The sequence below is a fragment of the Aspergillus fijiensis genome, assembly GCF_003184825.1.
Source record: "Aspergillus fijiensis CBS 313.89 unplaced genomic scaffold BO72scaffold_88, whole genome shotgun sequence".
NCBI classification, from domain to species: Eukaryota; Fungi; Ascomycota; class Eurotiomycetes; order Eurotiales; family Aspergillaceae; genus Aspergillus; species Aspergillus fijiensis.
Genome location: NW_024469064.1, coordinates 1 through 21,514, shown reverse-complemented (window position 1 = coordinate 21,514; position 21,514 = coordinate 1). Strand labels below are relative to the sequence as shown.

The following is a 21,514-nucleotide window of genomic DNA, read 5'->3' as shown; positions in this document are numbered from 1 at the left end:
GCGCACGGTGATCACTACTCAGCTTCAAATCGCTTCGAGTCGGTTGTTCATCCTCGAGCAGCTCGATATCCTCATGGTCAGTATACTGGTACGGAGATATCCAGAAATGGCAATCTGATGGTATGGCAGACGTGCTTCAGGTGTCACCTCAAGATGCAGGATCCAGCTCCTCGGGGGTAGGAATAAGATCCCCGTCGAGTCCCTTGCTCAGACTGCAAGCCCAACGGGGCACCGTGAACCGGATCCCAGAATACCCAAATGACACCCGAACGGAACTTGAACCTCTGTATCGTGCTAGCCCTAGTGCTGAACAACTGTCGTCCTCAATTACTGCTTCTGGGCATTCGGTACATTCACAGCTAGGGCAGATCAATAATTCCCCTCGTTTCCCTGCGTCTGTTCGGGGCATTGTCCTTGTATCGGTGCATGAGCTTCCCGATAAATATCGCGCCATATTCCCTTTCCCGGTCTTCAACGCAATCCAATCCAAGTGTTTCCAATCCGTTTACAGGAGTGACCACAACATCGTCCTTTCAGCCCCAACAGGAAGCGGGAAGACCGTGATTATGGAGCTGGCGATATGCCGATTGATGAGTACATCCAAGGACGAAAGGTTCAAGGTGATATACCAAGCGCCCACCAAGTCTCTATGCTCGGAAAGATTCCGAGACTGGAATGGAAAGTTCCTTACCTTGGGACTGCAGTGTGCTGAGCTGACCGGCGACACCGATCACACGCAGCTGAAGAGCGTGCAAAACAGCCAGATCATCATCACCACCCCCGAAAAGTGGGACAGCGTGACCCGGAAGTGGAAAGATCATGCACGGTTGATGCAGCTGGTCAAGCTGTTCCTCATCGACGAGGTTCACATTCTCAAAGAAGCCCGAGGAGCCACACTCGAGGCCGTCGTTTCCCGTATGAAGACCAATGGTTCGAATGTACGGTTCGTTGCCCTGAGTGCGACAGTGCCGAACTCTGAGGACGTTGCGACATGGCTTGGTCGCGACGCGACAAATCAGCACCTACCCGCGCATAGGGAACGCTTCGATGAGAGCTTCCGTCCCGTTAAGCTGCAAAAGTTCGTCTATGGCTATCGGTCACAGGGCAATGACTTTGCCTTTGACAAGATGTGCAACACCAAGTAAGCCAAGCCGACTTATGTCGCATTTTGCGAGTCTTCGTTAACGTCATGATTGCAGACTTCCTGATCTGATCAAGGCGCATTCTTGTAAGAAGCCCATAATCGTTTTCTGCTGCACCAGAATCTCTGCCGTCTCGACGGCGAAAGAGCTTGCTCGACTGTGGTCAATGTCCAATCCTCCTGCCAGACTATGGAAAGGAGCAAGCAGACCTCTGGGGGCCCAGAATGAAGACTTGAAGGGTAGGTTCTGACCCAGAAGACATGAAATCACAGTCCATGATGCTGAACATTTGAGCAGGGATATTGACTGCCGGTGTCGCCTTTCACCATGCAGGCCTTGATGCTGTTGACCGGCGCACAGTTGAAACAGGGTTTCTTCAAGGGCATATCAGCATTATATGCTGCACGTCCACTCTCGCAGTCGGCATCAATCTTCCGTGCCATCTCGTGGTCATCAAAGGCACCGTGGGCTGGCAAGGGGGTGGCTGTCAGGAGTATTCCGATATAGAGATCATGCAGATGCTCGGCCGTGCGGGTCGACCACAGTTTGACAACAGTGCCACAGCGGTGATCATGACCAGAAAGGAACGCGAGTCTCACTACGAGAAGCTTGTCTCGGGATCTGAGAGCCTTGAGAGCTGTCTGCATCTGAATCTGATTGATCACCTTAACGCAGAGATCGGGTTAGGTAATGTGGCTGACATTAATTCCGCCATCAGGTGGCTGGGGGGCACATTTCTGTTCGTGAGACTCAGAAGAAATCCAGCACACTACCAGCTGAAAGAGACTGCAGATGGAGATGGGGAAGATAAGATGCTTCGACAGATCTGTGAGAAGGACATTACACTTCTCCAAGAGTATGGGTTGGTCACAGTTGATGGCCTCCAATCAACCAGTGTCGGGGAAGCAATGGCTCGCTATTACGTGCGGTTCGAAACAATGAAGCATTTGCTCACATTGAAGCCCCAGTCTACTGTGTCACAGATAGTAAGTCAAGGGCGTTGGATGTGCATGTTAGAGCTGAGACTAAACAATCAAAGCTATCCGTCGTCGCTCAAGCGGACGAATTCCTGGACGTTCGTCTCAAAGCCGGAGAGAAGTCTCTCTACAAGGAGATCAACCGCTCCAATGGGATACGCTTCCCCATCAAGGTCGACATAGCGCTTTCAGCCCACAAAATTTCGCTTCTGATCCAGTCCGAACTGGGTGCGGTGGACTTCCCGGACGGCGAACAGTTCCAGAAATTCAGATTTGTCTTCCAACAGGACAAGAGTTTCGTCTTCAGCCACATGAACAGATTGATTCGGTGCATCATAGACTGTCAGATCTCCCTTGAGGACGCGGTGACCTTGCGAAACGCCCTGGAGCTGGCAAGGAGTTTTGGGGCCAAGGTCTGGGATACCTCTCCGCTACAACTGAAGCAGCTTGAGCAGATTGGGATCGTGGCGGTCAGGAAACTGGCCGCAGCTAATATCACAAGTATTGACGCGCTGGGGCAATGTGAGCCGCATCGCATTGACATGATCTTGAGCAAAAATCCTCCCTTTGGCGCGAAGTTGCTGGAGCGGGTTGCGAGCTTCCCTAGACTCCGAGTAGCCATCAAAATGACCGGCAAGGTACGCTGAGCCTGCAAGGCATGGACCCTCCCCAACAGTCACTAAGGACAAGTAGGATATCAAACCGGCAGCGCCGGTGAGACTTCGCCTCAAGGCAGAGATCGCGTTCATGAACGACAAGTGCCCTTCCTTTTATCTGAAACGTCCCGTCTATGTTTGCTTCTTGGCTGAGGTATCAGACGGCCGTCTCCTGGAGTTTCGACGCATCAGGTAAGCTTGGGATACTGCCGCTATGACAGTCATTCAAGCTGATGTGCCAAGTGCGAGTAAGATGTCGAACGGCCAGGAGATTTTGCTCAATGCGGAATTAAAGGACAGGGACCAATTCGTGTCATGTAGTGTTTCGTGTGACGACATAGGTGAGGGCATGCGTGCCCCTTAGACTCCTTGTCTATCGCTGACGCTGGCTAGCTGGGACACTGAGATCCGCGGTGCTGAAGCCCGAGCTTCCATCGACACTATTCTTTTCTCGTCCGAACACAAGGCCCGAGGCTGCTGCTGCGAAGCCTCTTATCAATGCCTCAAGCTGTAATAGCAACGATGGTTCTCAGAGCAAGCGACCCACTTCACAGAGTGTTATCACTCTGGATAGTGACGAGTCGTTGTTCGACGGGTTGCTGCAGGAAGGTAGGTTCGGCGTCCTGCATAATCCATGAAAGACTACTAACCTGATCTTACAATAGAGGACGACAATTGGTCCTTGAGCACATTGCCAGCGCCCCCAGAAGGCAAAACACAGAAGAATGGCTCGGGTGAGAGCAGGGGCTTTGACAGCAAGGCCAAGACCAGCCACGTTGAAGAACCAACACCAATGGAGAACGGCAGGTGGGCATGTAACCACCGCTGCAAGGATAAGACTGTGTAAGGAGATATGGTACTTTTCTCAAGAGAAGTTACTGACTAGAGTAGGTGCAAGCACTTCTGTTGTCGAGATGGGCTTGACAAGCCCCCAAAGACGAATAAGAAACAGCCATTCCTTGGGGCCGAAAAGTCGAAGGGGCTCAACCAAACAACCCTAGCAGCATCGATGGCCAGGAAGGATGGGAATACAGCTGACGCCGAGCTGTGTGGTGGTTTGAGCTTGACCAAAGAGTCTTCTGCTTCTATGAATCGTAAGTCGCAGAATGGTCCGGAACATGCTTCAGCAAATGAGCCAGCGGAACCTTGGTCCAACGGAGGTCCCAACGGAGATGTGTCGCCTGGCTTAAACGAAGGCAAACTCCTGAGAGAGTCTAGCGATGACACCTTCAGCGATTTCCCTTCACCTGCCGCTTTGTTGCTTGGGGATCAGACAAATGCGAAGAACGATAATGGTGGGCCTTGCAAGAAAGTCGAGATGGACGAAGACACATTAGACCTGGATGACAATTGGTCGGATGATGATGTGTGGCTTGCTGTTCAGTCACCGGTTGAAATACCTTCTTCCACGGAGAAGACTAAGGCTCAGCACACTTTGTCATCTGAATATCGTGTTGACGATTCATCCAATCAATCTAAACAAAGGTAAGGTAGTAGATATCTAGGAGATGACCACTGGCTGACACTAGCTTGCAGTGTGGAAGAGCCTCCTTTCAATGCAAACCATGGAAAGAAACGAAAGCTGTCTCCAAGGGCTGACGAGAATATGAAAAGGGTCAAGTCAGATGGAAAGCCTCTGGAAGAGGAATGCAACAAGAAGAATAATCCGCCGGAAGAGCTTCAAAGATTTGTATCTGCCGAACAGATTGTTGTGCCCAAAGGCTGGGAGGACATTGACCCTGCACTGTTGGAGGAGTTCAAGGATATCATTAATCTGTTGTAAGAGGATGAAAGGAGTCTGTGGCTTGCTGCAAGGCACTGAGTAGTTCTGCTTGTTTGTTGTACCCAGTAATAGTCAGCGTTAATATAGCAGAGGATGGGTGTTCACGCTGAAGGAGACAACAGAGTCCAGCTTTGATACCATAAAGAAGCTGAAAGTGTTTCAATTTCTTCTCTCACTATCCAAAGCAGCATGATCTTTCACTTGTTTCAATCCATTCGGTGGATCACGGGTCCCTGTGGCGTCATCGGTGTATCTCTTTGAGAATCTCCCAGTGAATGTTATGAGATAGAGAAGTTAGAAGCAAAGGAACATCTAGATGCCGAAATGATCCCATATAAAGATGGGTTGTGATGTGAGGATCCTTGTTGTTCTCTTCCTCCGCGTTCCATCAACACCATCTTCATCTCTCCTGTCTCTGTTCGTTCTATCCACATCCACATCAAAACTAGTGGACAGGCGGTTTGAACACAGAGCTCTTGTCATCAAGAAAGGTATGTGATCCACAAAGCTGTTGATATCCAGGTTTTCGTTCAGCTGCATGTTTATGTCTGTTGGCTGTGTTGGTGGAGATATCAGATCTCCATCGATCTCTGATTCTCCCACCGTCTACTGTTCTCATCCCCCACCTCCATCCACGCGATCAGTTGCACAACACTTCAGGAAGAACCCCACAAGAAAAATACTCCACTGTATAACTGTTCAGGTGTTTGAGATGCCCTCTCCTTGTGTTACTGATGCAGTCCTCTTTTCATCCCTTATGGCCTGCCTGCTTCTGTACAGGCAGCGCACCCTGCACGCGAGCGCGACCGTGTCCTGCAACACCATCGATGATGGAAAGCATGACACTGAACCATCTTGTGCCCCCTTCTATCTTGCCTGACATCCATTCTGTGGCTTCACTTGTGCTAGTGATATTAATCCATTATGGAAGTAAGACATGTGCTGACTGCGGCCCAACCTGCCAGATCTAGTTGTGGAGATCCGGGGCCCCCAAGATGGGGAAGCTCAATTATCTCGCGGTGAGAGAACCCTTTCCGACGATATATCAAGCACTGCCCTGAAGAAACAGGCTAGCTAATAATAGACATAACAGAGACGTATCAGCGGTCTCAAGGCCGGCCAAGCCGTGTCCAAAGACCTGGTAAGTTTGAACCGAACCAACCCCCATGGCGCAACAGAGTCACCCAACTGGACATCTCTGAGCCTAGGTTCCTGATCTGACATCACAGAAAAAACGTTTCCCACCAGGTGCAGGTTCCAAATCCGCCGCACGAGACCCCTTTGTCGAGATCGACGTGAGCGGCAAGGTGTTGACCGACGAGGGCCTGGCCCAGTTCATCGGAGATCTGGTGGACTGCCTCGAGTTCAGGGACCAGGAGCACCCCATGGGACTGGCCAAAGTCACCGAGCTGCACCTGTCCGGCAACCGGCTGACCGTGGACTCGCTGCCGATGCTGGCGGAGGTGGTCAAGCGGAGTGCGGGCGATCTGCGCGAGCTCGATCTGTCCAACAACGACATCCAGATCACGACCCCCGACGCCGTCCGGAAGTGGACTAATTTCCTGAACTCGTTCCAGAAGTGCTTCGTGCTTCGCAAGCTGGACTTGGGTGGTAATGCCCTCGGTCGTGCGGGCGTCGAGCACCTGGCGCGCATTTACATGAAATCGGACCTGGATTTCCTCGAGGGCGATGCGCATGAGGTGCTTGAGTTGGACTCCGATGAGGAGGAACACCCATCGACTCCAGAATCCGTGGCTGAGGGCGTGGCTCGGTTGAAGGTCATGGCCGGTAAAGAGAACGAAGGCACCGCTCGGAAGAAGAAGTCCCCGTCTCTGCCCAAGCCAGAGCAGAAAAACGGTAAGTTGGGATTCCCCGTCCCACTATGTCAATGACAGGACAGATAAGCTGATATGCTTTTCCTTTGGTGCCTTTAGCTCATACGCACGCCGAATTGAAGAAATTCGCCTGCACGCGTGGCCTTCGCTCGATCCCATACTTGATCCTCACAAATGTCTCGATGACGAGTCATAGTGTCATTCAGCTGATTCCCATGCTCGACATTCAGCGTGCCCCCGAGTCGCTGTTGAACTTTCTTCCGGTGCTTGGCAAAGCCACGGTGCTGCCTGAGAGTGCGGCCTCATGCAAAAGCATCATCTGGCGCCCTAACGACAAGCTAGCTCCTCATGTGCTCCGCATGATCGAGGTAGCCGAAGCTCTTCAGCACCTCCGAGAGTCCAAAGTTGAAACCGAATTCGAGGCAGCAGATCAGGGTGATGACAACAACAACTTCGCGGAGGCCAGCGACGCTTCCAGCGAGACGAGTCAAGACATCGATAGTGCTACCCAGCAGAAGTTACAGAGCAAACTGCGAACCGAGTTCACTCGAGTTTGCAAACGCGTACGTCTCGAGGTTATCAGGGCTGACGGCATGCACAGCAGCACAATCTGGAGCACCGCCTTGAGAATGATGCTTGTTTCGCGCGCTCTGCTTCTAGAAGACCGGGACCGTCCCATAGATTGCGAAGAAAATGACATCCTAGAGCGGATGCCGATCCCTCGACCGACCGAAGGCCGGGTAGTCTCGTTTCCCATGGATCCGGACAGCGATGATAGCTCCTCTGGCGAGCCCACATACTACCATGTCGAGAACGCCGCGCCGTATCAGATACGCAGAGCTCAGCCGCCGACTTCGGCGCCGCTGATTAGTTTTCTCCCAGTCCGACGCAACAACTTGAGCATTTCGGAGGCTTCTGCAGTGAACACAACCGATCAGCACTCCCGCTCTGCAAGTTCGGGTCCCTTCCATCCGAGTGCCGTTAGCTTCGACCTCCAGTTTCCCAACCTGCCGTCGACAGCCCCGGGACCTCCTCCAGCACTGCGTATCCCTTTCGGCGATCTTTCTGATACCAACCAGACGACCAGAAGAGTCCCTCCACCCTCTCAACCGGCGGCGACTGCCACTCGAAGACGCGCCGTTCGCGACCCTGGCAAACAGGAATGGCGCTATGATATGCCTTTCAAAGTCTGGCGTCGGATCATCGCTGAAGCAGTCGGGGCCGATGGGATCCTGGATCTCGAGCAACAAACTCGCATCATGCACTACGCAAGTGACTGGGATGTCGTTGCTTATGGTGTGCAAATCAAGGGCACGGAGGTTCACCAGCAGCTCTGGAAATTCCTAGAATCCGTGGGCTGCTTCACCTACAGTCCCCTGTGAATTGGAAAACTCTTAGCATCGTGGAGCGAGCAAAGTGGTTTGCATCCGCAACGATCTGGGCCCTCCCTCATGGAAGATGGTGTCTATCTATCAGACAACAAGCAAGTTTGATGAAGAACGAATTCGCGGATTTGAGATCGGGGATGACTACCGGTAGGGAAAGTTCGAAGAACGCGTGTGGGTGAATGAATTGTATCTGGTGTGTGCTAGATGTATCATCGGAAAATTGTTTGCTGGCCTGACATGCTGGGTGGTGATTTGGTGCTGACTGGATGGGATTCCGACCTGAGATGTGTTTTTCCACGGCTGATTTCGAATGTGTCCATAGTTCATTTCATTAGGCTTACATTTACTTCTAAGTACAAATCCAAAAAAAAGAAGATAGGCAACAGCCCTTGATTGCTGACACAAAAAGAGTGCCCTTTCTTTCTGCAGGCTTATCATTCTTATCGCCCGCCCCACGTGATCCTTCTCCGATTTCGACCAGCTTCTCCAACGTCATTTCGCTGGGGTCCTCTCCATCTTACTCGTACTTGTGAATAAACGAAAAAATTGGGGACTTGATTTGCCACTTTTATAGACCTCGACGGCATTTATTAGACCTGTTCAGCTCCCAATCCAGGCTGACTTGCATCTTCTTAATCTAAATCTCACATTCATTTTGGAAGTCCAGAACCAAACAAGATGCGCACGCGACGAACCAACACGCAACCCGTGGAAGACACCTCCGTCGCCCCCGAAACCTTCAGCGACGGCCTCCCTCTCCCCAAACTCATCGCCTTCGACCTCGACTACACCCTATGGCCCTTCTGGGTCGACACCCACGTCAGCGCCCCGATCAAACCCCGCGACAACAACTCGCGCTGCACAGACAAGTAAGCTCTCGCCTCATTCTCTCCAAGCACATCCCACGCCATCTCCCCAAGCGCATCCCATAAAACCCCAACCCAACCAATAAAGCACCTCCAAACTAACACCTCTGATCTGCTGCAGATGGAACGAATCCTTCACCTTCTACCCGGCCGTCCCCTCCATCATTCACAGCTGCAAGACCAAGAACATCCCGCTGGCCGTGGCCTCGCGCACCCACGCCCCGGACCTGGCGCGCGACATGCTCAAGGCGCTGCACATCATCCCCACCTTCAGCGACAACCCCGCGGCGCACCGCACCAAGACCGTGCGCGCCCTGGACTACTTCGACCACCTCCAGATCTTCCCAGCCACCAAGACGCAGCACTTCGCCAAGATCCAGCAGGCGAGCGGGGTCGCGTACGAGGAGATGCTGTTCTTCGATGATGAGGCGCGGAACCGGAACGTGGAGACGGAGCTCGGGGTCACGTTCTGTCTGGTGAGGGATGGGGTGACCAAGGCGGAGGTGGATCGCGGGGTGTGGGCGTGGCGGAGGAGGAATGGTATCCGGAAGGAGGTGGAGGCTGGGGAGGGGGAGGAGGAGGATGAGTAGAGATGATAGAACGAGATGGGTTAGATGTTTTTAGATAGATACCCGGTTTGGGATTGGGTGTGATTAGATTCAAATGATTTCATAGACAAGCTATACTTCTGGAATTTCTACCGTACTATACAGCTAACTAGAATTGACCGTCTACGGGGCACTCCGTATACTCTCCTGAAATGCGGGCAGGCCAGCAAGCCGGCCGCATGTCGGAACCCACCCCGAATCTCCGCAATCTTATCTTTTTCCGAGTCGCAGCTTAGCTTCGCAACAACAACAACACAATCCTCCAATTCATCCTCCCACACAACGCCACTAGAACACACCGACACCACCTCACCCCCCATCTACACACTACATCACACCAACCAACGAATCCCCACAAAGCACCAAGAAGATAACAAAGATGGATCCCCGCTCACAAACACCAACAGCCCACCTCAAACCACCCCCCCCCCTTCAACCTCAACCTCAACCTCAACCACAACCACAACACCAAAACCAACCACAACACCCACACCAACAACAACCACAACAACACCACCACCACCGCCCCTTATCCACCACCACCACCACCACCACCACAACATCATCAACAACCCGCCCCCCACTCGCCATCCACCCCAGCGCCCAAATCTCCGACACCACAATCTTCCAAGGCACGCACCCGATCTCCATCGGCGCCCACACCATCATCCACCCGCGCGCCCGCCTCTACTCCCACGAAGGCCCCATCCTCATCAGCAACAACTGCATCATCAGCGAGAAGACCGTCATCGGCACGCCGGCCCCCTTTCCCGGCAACTCGAGACCCGCCCCTTCCTCCTCCTCTTCCTCCACAACCACAGCCGGTGATGGCACCGCAGCAGCAGCAGCCGCCCTCCCCATCCGCATCTCCTCGCGCGTGACCATCGGCCCGGCAGTGTCCATCGCCCCAGGCGCGCATATCCATTCCGGGGTGGTGATCGATGCGTTGGCCGTGATCAATCGGCGGGTGGATGTCGGGGCGCATGCGCGGGTGTGTGCGGGCTGTGAGATTGCGGCGGGGACGGGGGTGGGGGAGTGGGTGGTTGTTTGGGGCAGTGGGGGAGGGGCTGGGCAGCGGCGGCGGAGGAGGGAGACGCGTGGGGTGGTTTGGGGGGTGCATCAATGGTCACAATCACAGAATCAAAATCAAAGTCAGAGGGTTGATGGGGAGAAGGCTGGGGAGGCGCCGTTGGAGGCGAGGACGTTGGAGGATGCGCGGTTGATGGTGCTGGATCTGGAGAGGGAGGCTGCGGGGAGGTTGTTGGTGGCGCAGAATCGGAGGAGGGGGTGAGTGAGGCTCCCTCGAACGGTCATAGTTAGAAAGGGTGAAGACGGGGGGGGGGCTTGGGATTGACGGATGGTTTCCAGCGAGATGCATGGTGTTTCTTTACTGTTGGTTATACCCGGATAGAATATGGGGGATTTCGCCTAATCGATTTTATACTTTGTTGACTCTGAATGATATGAAACAGTCATACCCAATTTAGGGTATTCGAGTCATGTACAACTCATCAGCCGTGATAGACAAAAGAAAGTATGATTCTCATCCCGCTAAGGATTACAACATTCGTAGTTCACTTCGGTTTCCTTATAAGCCGAAGAACTGGGACATAAAATACATGCATGTATAACAGAAGGAATGAAAAGTCAAAATGTAACAACCACAATCCATAATCACAATCATCTAAGAACCCCGGGTTTGACCACCACCACCACCACGCATTCTCTTGCCAGCTGCTCCATCGCCGCCGTCCCCGCCGCCATCATCCCGAGCGCGCTTGTTGCCTTGAGGAACAAACTGACGCGCGTTCGCACTAAGCGCGCCGCCACGACCACCGCCAGGACTGGCCGGGCCGTGCTGCGCCTGGCCGAGATTGGCTGTCTGCACGTTCTGATTGCCACCCCGGCCTTGGCCTCCACGCCCTCCACGACCGCGAGGCAGACCCGAGCCGCGCTGGCTAGGCTGGCCTTGACCCTGACCTTGCTGCTGGGCGCCCTGTTGGCCTTGTTGACCAAAAGGATTCTGTTGACCGCCGCCACGCCCGCCTGTTCGACCACCGCGCGCAACTGGAAGTCCGGACTGGAGAGCTCTTAAGACGCCGCCTGAGGCAGCACCAGCTGGAGGTTTGTTGGGAAGCGACGCTGGCTGTTTGTTCTGACTTTGTCCGAAAGGATTAGGCACTGCGCCGGCCGCACCCTGCTCAGGAGCCGTTTCGTCAACTGCTTGGGTCTGCGGTGCTTCCGTCTGCGAGGGTGCTTCCGATTGTGTCTGAGCCTGAGCTGATGGCTGGGCAGCTGTTGCTTCTGCAGCAGGCGCCTGGGTGCCCTGCTGGGTGCCTTGCTGGGTGACAGGTGCAGGTGTCGGTGCAGGCGCAGGCGCAGGTTTTGCTGCAGGAGTCGCTACCGGCGCCGGAGATGGCGAAGGGGCCGCACGTGCCGGTTGTGCTGCTACTGTGGCAGGCGATGGTGCTGGTGCGGGAGATGCTGCAGCCTGTGCGGGTTTGGCTTGCGCTTGAGCAGCCGGGGGTGCTCTGGTGACCTTAGCTATCTCCCAAACCTCGACAACAGGTTTCTGAGGGGTCTCCGTGGCCGCCTTCTGCACCACGTCGAGCTTGGCCTGCGAATTCCTGCACCGAGAATCAAGCATACTGAGCTTGGCCAGGGACTTCTTGTCCGACAGCTCCACAGCAGCCTTAATCTTCTCCTCCACACTTTCGTCGTGGGCCTTCTTCAAGGCCTCCTTCTCTTCATCAAATTTCTGCTGTAGGGCAGCCGCAGCTTCCGAATTCTGCTGGGTGCCTCGCTTTTCAGCTTCCATTTGTTTGCTAACCTGCGCACGAATGTTGTTCCGAATGATCATCTTGATGGTTTCATTCTTCGCAACAAGGTCCCTTGCTTGGGCATCCGTCAACTCCGGAAGTCCACCTTCCACCGCAGGAGTAGCAGATGCTGCAGGGGTTGCAGGAGCTGCAGGAGCTGCTTCTGCATGGGACTGGCCAGGGGTCGCAGGAGCTTGTGGACCTGCCTGTAGGCTGGTCTTGAGTCGCTCCACTTCCTGGCGATGTGCCGCCCGAGTCTCTGCCAGCTTGCTATTCAACACCTCCTTCATCTTGTCGATGCGTTCCTTGACCTTCCTCTCGTGCTCGGTATCCTTGGCAGCCAATACAGCATCCTTCTCAGCAAGGGCTGCCTCGAGACGTTGCACCTTTTCTTCCAAAGCCTTGACCCGTTCGTCGTCGGTGGCGACAGCCACTTGCGTGGTCGGAGCAGGGAATTGCGAGGCGGGGGTCGAGTTGACTTCAGTCGTTGTCTCGGGTACTGGTGCAGGAGCAGCCGGCTTCTCTGCCATTCTCGCCTTGAGTTCCTCTAATTCTTGTTTTGTCTTGGCCAATTCCTCCTGGATCACCTCCTTCTCCTGTGTGACCGTATTCAGTTCCGCCTGCTTAGCGTTAATACGACCGGTAAGTTCCTTAGACCGAGCCTTGAACTGCTCCGTAAGCTTGCTGCGCAATTCTTGGACTCTATCTTCGGCATGTTTGAGCTGCTCAGGGAAGGCAGCGGCCTCGATTTGAAGAGTGTCACGAGCCTGAATGGCCTCGTCACGCTCCTTTTCCAGGGTTGCAAGCTTCTCCTTGAGTCCTTCCATTTCGGCAGGGTCAACGCGGTCATACTTCTGCAGGATGTTCTGAGTACGTTGTTGCCAGCGATCACGATCAGCTTGCAGCAGCTTCAATTCTCCGTCCTTCGTCTCTACCACGTTCTCCAACTCCCTAACCTTCGTTTCCAAAGGCTCAATCTGCTGAACCAATTCCTCAATACGTGCAGATTTCTCCGCAAGCGACGTTTCTGCCTGCTTGACCTGATTGCGCAAAGTGACACTACTCTCGCGGAACAGATTCAATTCGTTCAAGGTATCCATAAGTTTGTTGTGGCTGAGAGCGGTGTGGTCGCTATCAGCAGCAGCGCGACGCTGTTGCTCTAGCTTGAGACGTGCCTCGTCGAGCTGAGACTGCGTGTACTCAAGTTGCTGACGGAGACGCTTGCTTTCTTGTGTCGACAAATGATATTGCACGTCAACAATCTCTTTCTCCCTGCGTAGGAATTTGATCACTTCCTGGAGACCTTCAAGGTTGGGTGGCGAAGTTTCAGCAATATCGTCATCGGTTTCAGTCATGTTCGCGCGGTCACGTTGCAACGCCGAGATTTGGTTCGTGATATTCTCCAGCTGCGAGTGTAGCAAAGAGTTCTGGTGGAGAACCTCTTCCCGGCGTTTCTGCAAGTCGGTAATTTCACCCTCGTATCTCTCCTTAAGCTCGTTCCAGCTTTCCTCCTTCTGAGAAAGGTCCTTCTTGAAAGTCTCGGCTTGTGTCCGTAGCTCGACCACTTCCAGCTTAAGCTGATTAGCTTCGGAGCGCACTATCTGCAGGTTCTTGGCTGCCTCAGCGTGCTTGACCAATTCACTCTCGTAGTTCTGTTGGGCATGCTGCGCAATTTCAGTCTGCGCGCGGAGATCTTCCTTGTGGTACTGGAAGGCAGAATTATGACGCTCATTCTCATCCTTCAGCCTGGCAATTTCAGATTCCAAAACAGCCTTCTGCTCCTCCAAGCGGCGGCCAGCCTCTCCTTGCTCATCACGCAGCTTGGTGAGTTCATTGTTCGTTGTAGACAGCTCGGAAGAAATCTCCTCAATCCGCCTTTCGAGATCCTGAATCTTCTTGTCCTTCTCCTCAATCAGACACTCCGTCTCCTCCCGATATTCTTCATGTGTCTCAGTCACAGACTGTAGGCGTTCCTCGCTCTGCTGGCTGATGGCCTTGTAGTCCTCAACTCGCTCTTCGGCATGCTGAAGCTCATTCTTGGCCAAGTCCAGGTCACGTTTGAGTTCGGAAACCTCGATGCTAAGTTCTTGCTCACGGGTCAAGCCAGACTCCTGACCTTCCTCGGTCTCGGGCGCTGTAGCGGGGGCGGCAGTAGCAGCAGCAGAAACACTCGGTCTAGATTGTACGACTTGAAGTCGCTCTTCGGCACTGCGAAGCTCGACGGTCAATTCATCTACTCTCAACTGCAAGTGATCTCTGGTGGTCTTAGTTGCGATCAATTCTTCCCGGACGGAGCCCAAGCTTGTCACCAAGTCATCAATTCGCTTCTGACTCTGCTCATGCTCGTACTCTCTGCGCAAGGTCGCCTTCTTTGACTCTTCAATCTCATCATTGAGTTTGCGTTTGGTAGACTGCAGTTCTGACTCCAAGGATTCGACGCTTTGCTGTAGCCTGCGGCGGCTCTCAGAGTCTGTATGTTCACGCTCGTTCAGGATAGTTTGAAGGTTGGCATTCAGAGAATCCAGGCGACTTCTCTCATTTCTCAGAGTTTCGTTGTCTTCAATCAGTCGTTTCTCAATACTCTTCCACAGATCCTTTTCTGCCTTGAGGTTCGCATTCTCGCGTTGAAGGCTTTCCACCAGTCCCTTGGTCTCAACAAGGTCTTCGGCAGCTTGCTGGGTCCTAAGGTCTTGCCTGTTGGCGTTCTCCAGCAGACTGGCGTAGCGTTTCTGCAGCTCTGCATTTTCGCTCTTCAGCATGTTGAAGTTGCTCTGAAGGAGCTCGGCTCTCTGGGTAGCAGCGCCAAGCTGACTGCTAGAACGGCTGATTTCGCTCATCAACTCGCTATTCTTTCGCGAAAGCTCATTAACCTGTTGTTTCAGGGCGGCGTGATCGGTGGCAGACTCCTCACGGAAGTTGTCGAAGTGAGCTTGAACCTTGCGTAGTAGTTCGGCATAGTCGGGAATGTCCTTAGCCTGTTCATCGGCTGCTCCAGGAGGAACTGCCCCTAGTGGAAGAGACTGAGAGAAGACAGAAGCATCGCCGACGGTCTGACGTCGACGGGTCAGCATGCTTCGGAAAGTGTCTCTCTCCTTCACATAGCTCTTTGTCTGCGCAACAAGGTTGGAGATTTCGTCGCGATAAGTCTGCACACGAATCCTCAGCTCCTTCAACTCTTCTTGCTCTTGTTGACGAATAACATCCTGTTCCCGAGCCTCCGCGCCTTCCATCTTATCGCCCAACTCTCTTAGCATGCGGCGGAGAGTAACATTCTGTTCCTGTAGCTCATGGAGATCCTTGAAAGTCGTCAGGTTGCGGCTGATGAAGCGTCCCGTTGGGTTAAGATCTGCAGAGGAGTCATCAATTTCCTGTCGAGCAATCTTCTCGAGCTCTTCCCTATCGTAACTCTCCTCTCCTTCCTTGAGAATCGCGTTCTCCATCACTAGTACCTTCACTTGCGAGCTCAGGTCCCTAAGCTGCTGTCGTAGAATGTCGCCCTCACGTGCAAGTCCCTCCACCTGTCCTTGCCATTTGCGTGCCTCCTTTGTCGCATCATCCCTCTCCTTTCCAGACGTTTCAAGGATGTTGGACATTTCCATAACGGCGTTCTCCAGTCTGGCGTGGTCGGCTCGCAATTCATCGATTTCGGGCTTACTGGCCTCGAGATCCTGGACCATTTCATCCAGCGTCGACCGGAGCTCTTGGTTGGATCTCTGTTCGGCAGCCAGCAGTGACCGCATCTTGTCGTACTCGGTGTAAAGTTGTGTGATCGTAAGTCCACCCTTGGTTCTCGAAGCTCTCGGGGAGAATGTTCCAACCGGTGTACCTGAGCGGATAGGCGTAGTGGGCATTCCTCCATTGAGAGCTGGGCTCATAGATCTCCTTCTAGCCTGACCGTCTGACTCGAGTTGGCTCACAGTCTGCTCAAGCTCTGCAATGCGGCGCTCAGCAGCCTCCTTGTCGGAATGTTCAGTCTCGATCTCAACACGAAGGCGGGAGATCTCTTCGGCCGCATCGTCCTTGGCCTTTTCCAGGGCTACCTGGAGTTCCTGCACCCGCTGCTTGGCGGTTTCAGAAGAGTTGCGTTGCAATTCAGCCAGCCTGTTCGCACTATCCAATTCAATCCGGAATGACTCGCTCGCTTGTATCGCCTCTTCTTTCAGCTGCTGGATGCTCGAAAGGGACTCTTCGTAACGCTGTTCGACCTCATCCAAGCGACTCTTGAGAGCATTCTCACTACGTCTCAAGGAGTCAACAGTGGCGCTAGCCTCTTCATTCGCTCGCTGAAGCTCTGAGATGCGGGCGCTCTTCTCCTTGCGGAACTTCAGGTATTCTGCAGACTTGGTCTTCAGCTCAGTGTCTAACCATTCATTACTCTTCTTGGTCAACTCCAAGTCTTGCTGGAGACTCTGCTCGCGGAACTTGGCGCTAGCAGATGCAGAGTTGGCGGCTTGAAGGTTCTGTTCGGCGGTAGATAGTTCTCGTCTCAATTCGACAGTCTTCTTGTGTTGGGCTGACAGCTCTTCGGCGAGCTTGTCATACGCTGTCGTCTTCGATTCGAGCAGAGCCATGGTATCACGATTCGAAGCTTCTAGAGAGGCAATGCGGGATTTCAGTGTGCTCACTTCGGATTCATTGGTTGTGGAGGACGACTTGAGCGAGGCGATCTCGGATTCTAGGGACGATCGAGCATTTTCTGTAATGCGTTAGCAAAGAAAATCAGTCAACCGTAGTGGTTACTCTGTCTGACCCGACTCATGAAGCTTCTTCCTTGTTTCCTCAACCTCAGCATGGCCCTTCTCGATAGAGCTCTTCAGCACCTTGACCTTGCTTTCGCTGCTGCGGACCGCATTGTCAAGCTCCACTTCCAAGCGGGTCTTGTCTGCTTTGAGTTCATCGTGTTCACGGGCTTTCTTGGAGATGGCCTCCAGAAGTTGGTTGACTAATTCGACCGTAGGAGCTTGGGTGAGCGTCGAAAGAGTCGATTCGGCGATGGAGTAATGAGCCGATATGAACGGCAGTTCAATTGTTGCGGTAGCCATGATGGCTGCTAAATGTGCGCAGCAATCAAGCTGTTAACCTTTGTTCGAAGCAAATATATCGTAGAAAGTCGACGTGATATCTGCTCAGAGTGAATGGTAATGTAGTAGGCAAAGCTACGTCGGTCAGGCGATTGTCACCGCGCGTTTCGGGAATAGTTGCGCACAGCACCCCAAATGCCAGCCTAGGTCATGAGGGGCGAAGCGAGACAGAGAGAAAGAGTGAAGAGGCTGACAGAGGCAGGGCGAAAAGAAGAGAAAGCCCCTTGTCGCGCAATAGGTGAGATGAGATTGATTGAGAGACCGGCTTGCAGGTCAAGCAAGTTACGCATTGGCTTTGGGCGGAGCTCCAAACAGGTTAGCGCAGCTGGCTACTATCACGTGCGATAGTGGTGCCTGAGCGGGCCGCAAGGCCGCAACCTGCAATGTCAGAACTTCTAGATCCGTGATGACGAACACTCTCATGTCCCTCTCAGCTCATTCATCCTGTCATTCTCAACCACACAGGTTGTTGCATCAGAACAGAGCCAACTTCTTTCATGCTTCTGTGATCTATTGTCGCGTCGCGAAAAGAGCTTCTTTGTGCTCCCTCACAAAGAGAGAGGCTTTGCCTCGTCCTTGTTCCATCTCCCCACCTTTAGGAGTCTACTAGATCTCCGGGCTCGCTGCGGTCAACCCCTTCACTCGTTCATTTTTTTCGGTCCATACTAAGCTATCTTCTTCGCTATCTCGATCGCAAACATGTCTTATCTTCAGAACCAGCTGAAGAGTTTCAACGCCAGCGTTGTCGACTCCGCAAGTCGACTCGGGCAGCAGAGACGCTTCAACCATCAGAACAACACGACCACCTCCGCAAGCAGCTCGCAGCTTCCCTCCTCCACATCGACACCGACCCCGGGCGGCGGAGATCGCAAACGCCACGATGACATTGTCTACTCACAGCCCGCGAATACCGGCACGGGCAAGGACATCATGACGCAGGTCATCTTCGCGATCGAGCACATGAAGGCGAAAGGCGTGCCGCTCAAGTTCCCCGACATCGTCTCCTACCTCTCCCTGCAGCACCGCGCAAACGACCAGGGCTACGTCCAGGCCCTGCGAAGCATCCTGCAGGTGCACGACAAGGTGCAGTACGATCCCCGCGGCGCCAACGGCGAGGGCACCTTCAGCTTCCGGCCTCCGCACAACATTCGCACCGCGGAGCAGCTCCTCAAAAAGCTCCAGGCGCAGTCCACGGGCGCGGGCATGAGCGTCCGCGAGCTCCGGGAGGGGTGGCCGAACGTGGAGGAGACGATCAACCAGCTCGAGAAGGAAGGGAAGCTCTTGGTGACGCGGAACAAGAAGGACGACCATGCGAAGATGGTCTGGGCCAACGACCCGTCGCTGATCCAGCACTTCGACGACGAGTTCCGGCAGATCTGGGAGAAGATCAAGATCCCAGACCAGCAAACCGTCAAGGAGGAGCTGGAGCGCGCCGGAATCGTCCCCACCAACAAGAACAAGGTCGTCAAGCAGCGGCCTAAGATCGAGCACAAGAAGGTCAAGAAGCCTCGCCGCAGCGGGAAGACGACCAACACCCACATGATGGGCGTGTTGCGGGATTACTCTCACCTGAAGCGGTAAGGAGTTCATGCGATCGGTGTTGCTCCCCGACAATCCGTCCTCGCTCGCTTGTTTGGCTCCTCTAAAGAAACAAAAAAAAAATAAAGCCTACAAGACATTAAAAAAGGTATACCGGGGTGTTCTCTTCATTTTCCTTTTTTTACTCGGACTTCGCATTATACTGGCGTTTGGTGGGTAAACATTAGACGCAGGAAAGGATATACTTCTGATTTCTCTGCTACTTCTGACCAGATCTTATCTGGCTTGGTCATGTCTGTTTTCTGGCGATCTTCATCGCCCTCGCTGTATACTATAAAGGCAAAATCGATACCCAACTAATTCAAACAATTGCATGAATGATGGACTTGATGCTCGTGTCGATTGTCCTCTTTTATCTAACAACGACTACTCCAAGACTCATGAAAACGTGTAAACCAGCCATAAAGATAGAATCTATTTTCTCTTTTCCTCACTCTAGTCACCCATACACAAACATGCAACCAAGCCGCGCATAATGCAGTAAACAACAAACCCAAAGAGCCTGGTCCTGATGTACAGCCGAACAGGAGGGGAAATCACTCAGAAGAAATTTATACAACCGTCAAAGGGAAAGAAACCACAAGTATACCCTCTCTCGACCCTTTTTTTTCTGTTTCTGCTCTCTTCCATGTTCATTGGCCCCCGTTCGTGAGACCACCTTCCATCTTCTCCACATACTCGACCAGATCCTCGATCGTGCAGACCTTGATCCCCCACTTCTTGCCGAACCGCAGACAGCCATCGCGTCTCATCATACCATTGTTGCCCCGGATCTCCGGCACCCCCTCAACCAGCTCGCCGTCCTCGACGAGCTCCGCGATCACACCCGCGGGGACCTTGCCCGTCAACCGACAGAACTCCACCGCCGCTTCCGTGTGGCCTCTCCGCTCGCGGACACCGCCGCTGCGGGCCTGTAGGGGGATTATGTGGCCCGGTCGTCGGAAATCGTCGACGCGGGCGGTCGGGGAGGCGAGGGTGCGGCAGGCCAGAGCGCGGTCTTGTGCGGAGATACCAGTGGTGACGGACGGGTCGCTCGAGTCAATGGAGACCGTGTAGGCGGTGCCCTTGGGGTCCGCGTTTTCGAGCACCATCTGCGGGAGGGCCAGGCGTTGGGCGATTTCAGGGGTAACGGGGGCGCAGATGAGACCGCTGATATTGGAAAGATGCCAAGTCAGTATGGGATTCTTTCGAATACTGGGTTTCTTGAATGCAGTTTGAGGAGTCTCGTGCCTGCGTCCGAGGAGCGAGACAAGGAGGGGTTGTGTATTTCTCACCTCGTGTACCGGACCAGGAAGGCCATCTGGGCGTCGGTGATAGACTCGGCGGCGATGATCAAGTCGCCTTCATTTTCGCGGTCTTGTGAGTCGAGGACGATAATGAACTCGCCATTCTCTGAAGCGCAATTGAGTGGTTAATTCGCGATGCGATTCTGCACCATGCCAGCAGACGCCTGGAGGCACGCGCAGTGTTGAGGAATTTTGAGAAGGGGAGCGAAAAGACTCACTGAAAGCGGCAAGGGTGTCTTCGATGGAATCGAACTTCAGACTGGAATCCAACGGTGCAGCCATGGTCAATGTGTTGTGTAGACTTTTAAGGTGTGAGGTGGTTGGATCTGCCCTTCTATGCGGAATTGGAGGCGGGGCAATTATGGCGAGGCGAGGAGCGGGCGAAGCGAAGCTCGTATTGAAAAGGCTTCTTCTGATGTGTTTACAGATGGGACGAAGAACGCTCTTTTGTGTGGTACAGCGTAAAAATATGGAGTCCGGTCCAATTGAGTAATTATAGGTTGCAATTGCGGAGTGAACACCCGATCACAAGGCGGATGACTCTATCTCGGCCGGAGATGAGGCGCGGGGCGGACTTTCGGAAGCTCGGGTTCGGAGATGGCAAATGGAGGGAGGGTCGAGGAAGATCAATCGAGATGTGATCGCGCTTTGGATATTGCTTTCCTGCGTTAGGACAATGAGGCTCAAGGATATGATATACTCCGTAAGGACCTAAAGTGAAATCGTAGTTACAGGGATAGTTTTTAGTCAGGAAGGATGTACAAAGAAGGCTAAGGAAAGTCTGAGCCCTGAGGAATAGGGAGCGGATCACTAATGGTTTGTCAGATGTCGGTCATGAGCGGGTGGTTCGCCGAGGCCTGCAGGCTCAGCTGTCTTGGGCCGGGCCCGGAAGCGGCCGCCTTTCTCAGGCAGGGAAATTATTCTCTGGCAAGTGGCCATGACCACCTCTGGGAACCGAAGGGGTCATTAACAATTGGTCTCTTGATTGATCAACAAGTACTATAGTGAGCAGCAAGTGTTGGGTCCTTTTTGTTGCTGAAATGCGTGCACGTTTTATTAATAATCTCTCTACAGGTAGTTGACCTCTATCAGCTATTGTAACTCCTTGATGCCTCTCTAATTGCAGGCACCTTCGTACCGGTAATTACAGCAGCGTTCTACGATATAGATGTTATGATAGTCTGTATGTAACCAGGTGCATGTATACCTACTTTATAGCCTCCTGCATGGGCCTTGCACGTGACGCGGGTCTAGAATCCGGACTGTGGAGAGCAATAAATGGAGCCCCCAAACCCCCAAGAACGCAAATCATAATACTTATGGCCTTTGCTTACACCCCATCGCACAAGCCAGATGAATCCCCTTCCGCCCTCAATGGTGTTGTTGGTTCTCCCTCTGCCTCACTCATGGAGAAACTCCCCGTAGAGATCCTCTGTGAGATTATTGATTGTATGCAAGATAGTCCCTTATTTCT

At 53.3% G+C, this 21,514-nt stretch overlaps 8 protein-coding genes across 8 annotated transcripts; 5 read left to right on the top strand and 3 right to left on the bottom strand.

Moving 5' to 3' along the window:
* Positions 1–122: 122 nt before the first annotated feature.
* BO72DRAFT_441055 (putative DEAD/DEAH box DNA helicase (Mer3)) lies at positions 123–4,728 on the top strand (the record flags this gene model as incomplete). The annotated part of the gene is made up of 9 exons (XM_040943471.1): positions 123–1,141; positions 1,200–1,381; positions 1,440–2,128; positions 2,182–2,757; positions 2,813–2,967; positions 3,019–3,116; positions 3,169–3,384; positions 3,441–3,618; positions 3,667–4,728. The coding sequence occupies 9 exons, from the start codon at positions 123–125 to the stop codon at positions 4,262–4,264; spliced, it is 3,711 nt and encodes a 1,236-aa protein (XP_040795830.1). The 3' UTR covers positions 4,265–4,728.
* An 825-nt stretch (positions 4,729–5,553) lies between these two features.
* On the top strand, positions 5,554–7,775 carry BO72DRAFT_390975 (uncharacterized protein; the record flags this gene model as incomplete). The annotated part of the gene is made up of 6 exons (XM_040941829.1): positions 5,554–5,577; positions 5,652–5,699; positions 5,788–6,442; positions 6,493–6,797; positions 6,855–7,216; positions 7,349–7,775. The coding sequence occupies 6 exons, from the start codon at positions 5,554–5,556 to the stop codon at positions 7,773–7,775; spliced, it is 1,821 nt and encodes a 606-aa protein (XP_040795829.1).
* A 74-nt stretch (positions 7,776–7,849) lies between these two features.
* BO72DRAFT_298638 (uncharacterized protein) lies at positions 7,850–8,339 on the bottom strand. Its single transcript, XM_040940426.1, has one exon. The coding sequence runs from the start codon at positions 8,217–8,219 to the stop codon at positions 7,923–7,925; it is 297 nt and encodes a 98-aa protein (XP_040795828.1). The 5' UTR covers positions 8,220–8,339; the 3' UTR covers positions 7,850–7,922.
* On the top strand, positions 8,298–9,293 carry BO72DRAFT_441047 (Mg-dependent acid phosphatase). Its single transcript, XM_040943470.1, has 2 exons — positions 8,298–8,650; positions 8,769–9,293. The coding sequence occupies exons 1-2, from the start codon at positions 8,460–8,462 to the stop codon at positions 9,235–9,237; spliced, it is 660 nt and encodes a 219-aa protein (XP_040795827.1). The 5' UTR covers positions 8,298–8,459; the 3' UTR covers positions 9,238–9,293.
* Positions 9,294–9,814: 521 nt separating this feature from the next.
* BO72DRAFT_341238 (transferase hexapeptide domain protein) lies at positions 9,815–10,522 on the top strand (the record flags this gene model as incomplete). The annotated part of the gene is made up of 1 exon (XM_040940612.1): positions 9,815–10,522. A coding segment is annotated over one exon (708 nt), but the record flags the coding sequence as incomplete, so codon positions are not given.
* Positions 10,523–10,793: 271 nt separating this feature from the next.
* On the bottom strand, positions 10,794–17,207 carry BO72DRAFT_298627 (putative filament-forming protein (Tpr/p270)). The gene is made up of 2 exons (XM_040940425.1): positions 16,825–17,207; positions 10,794–16,770 (listed from the first exon to the last, which is right to left on the bottom strand). Exons 1-2 carry the CDS (start codon positions 17,114–17,116, stop codon positions 10,940–10,942), a joined length of 6,123 nt encoding a protein of 2,040 aa, XP_040795825.1. The 5' UTR covers positions 17,117–17,207; the 3' UTR covers positions 10,794–10,939.
* Positions 17,208–17,573: 366 nt separating this feature from the next.
* On the top strand, positions 17,574–18,987 carry BO72DRAFT_453272 (transcription factor TFIIE subunit TFA2). The gene has a single exon (XM_040945943.1). It carries the CDS (start codon positions 17,855–17,857, stop codon positions 18,734–18,736), a length of 882 nt encoding a protein of 293 aa, XP_040795824.1. The 5' UTR covers positions 17,574–17,854; the 3' UTR covers positions 18,737–18,987.
* Positions 18,988–19,150: 163 nt separating this feature from the next.
* Positions 19,151–20,787, bottom strand: BO72DRAFT_453271 (3,4-dihydroxy-2-butanone-4-phosphate synthase RIB3). The gene is made up of 3 exons (XM_040945942.1): positions 20,259–20,787; positions 20,029–20,146; positions 19,151–19,903 (listed from the first exon to the last, which is right to left on the bottom strand). Exons 1-3 carry the CDS (start codon positions 20,320–20,322, stop codon positions 19,387–19,389), a joined length of 699 nt encoding a protein of 232 aa, XP_040795823.1. The 5' UTR covers positions 20,323–20,787; the 3' UTR covers positions 19,151–19,386.
* Positions 20,788–21,514: the final 727 nt, after the last annotated feature.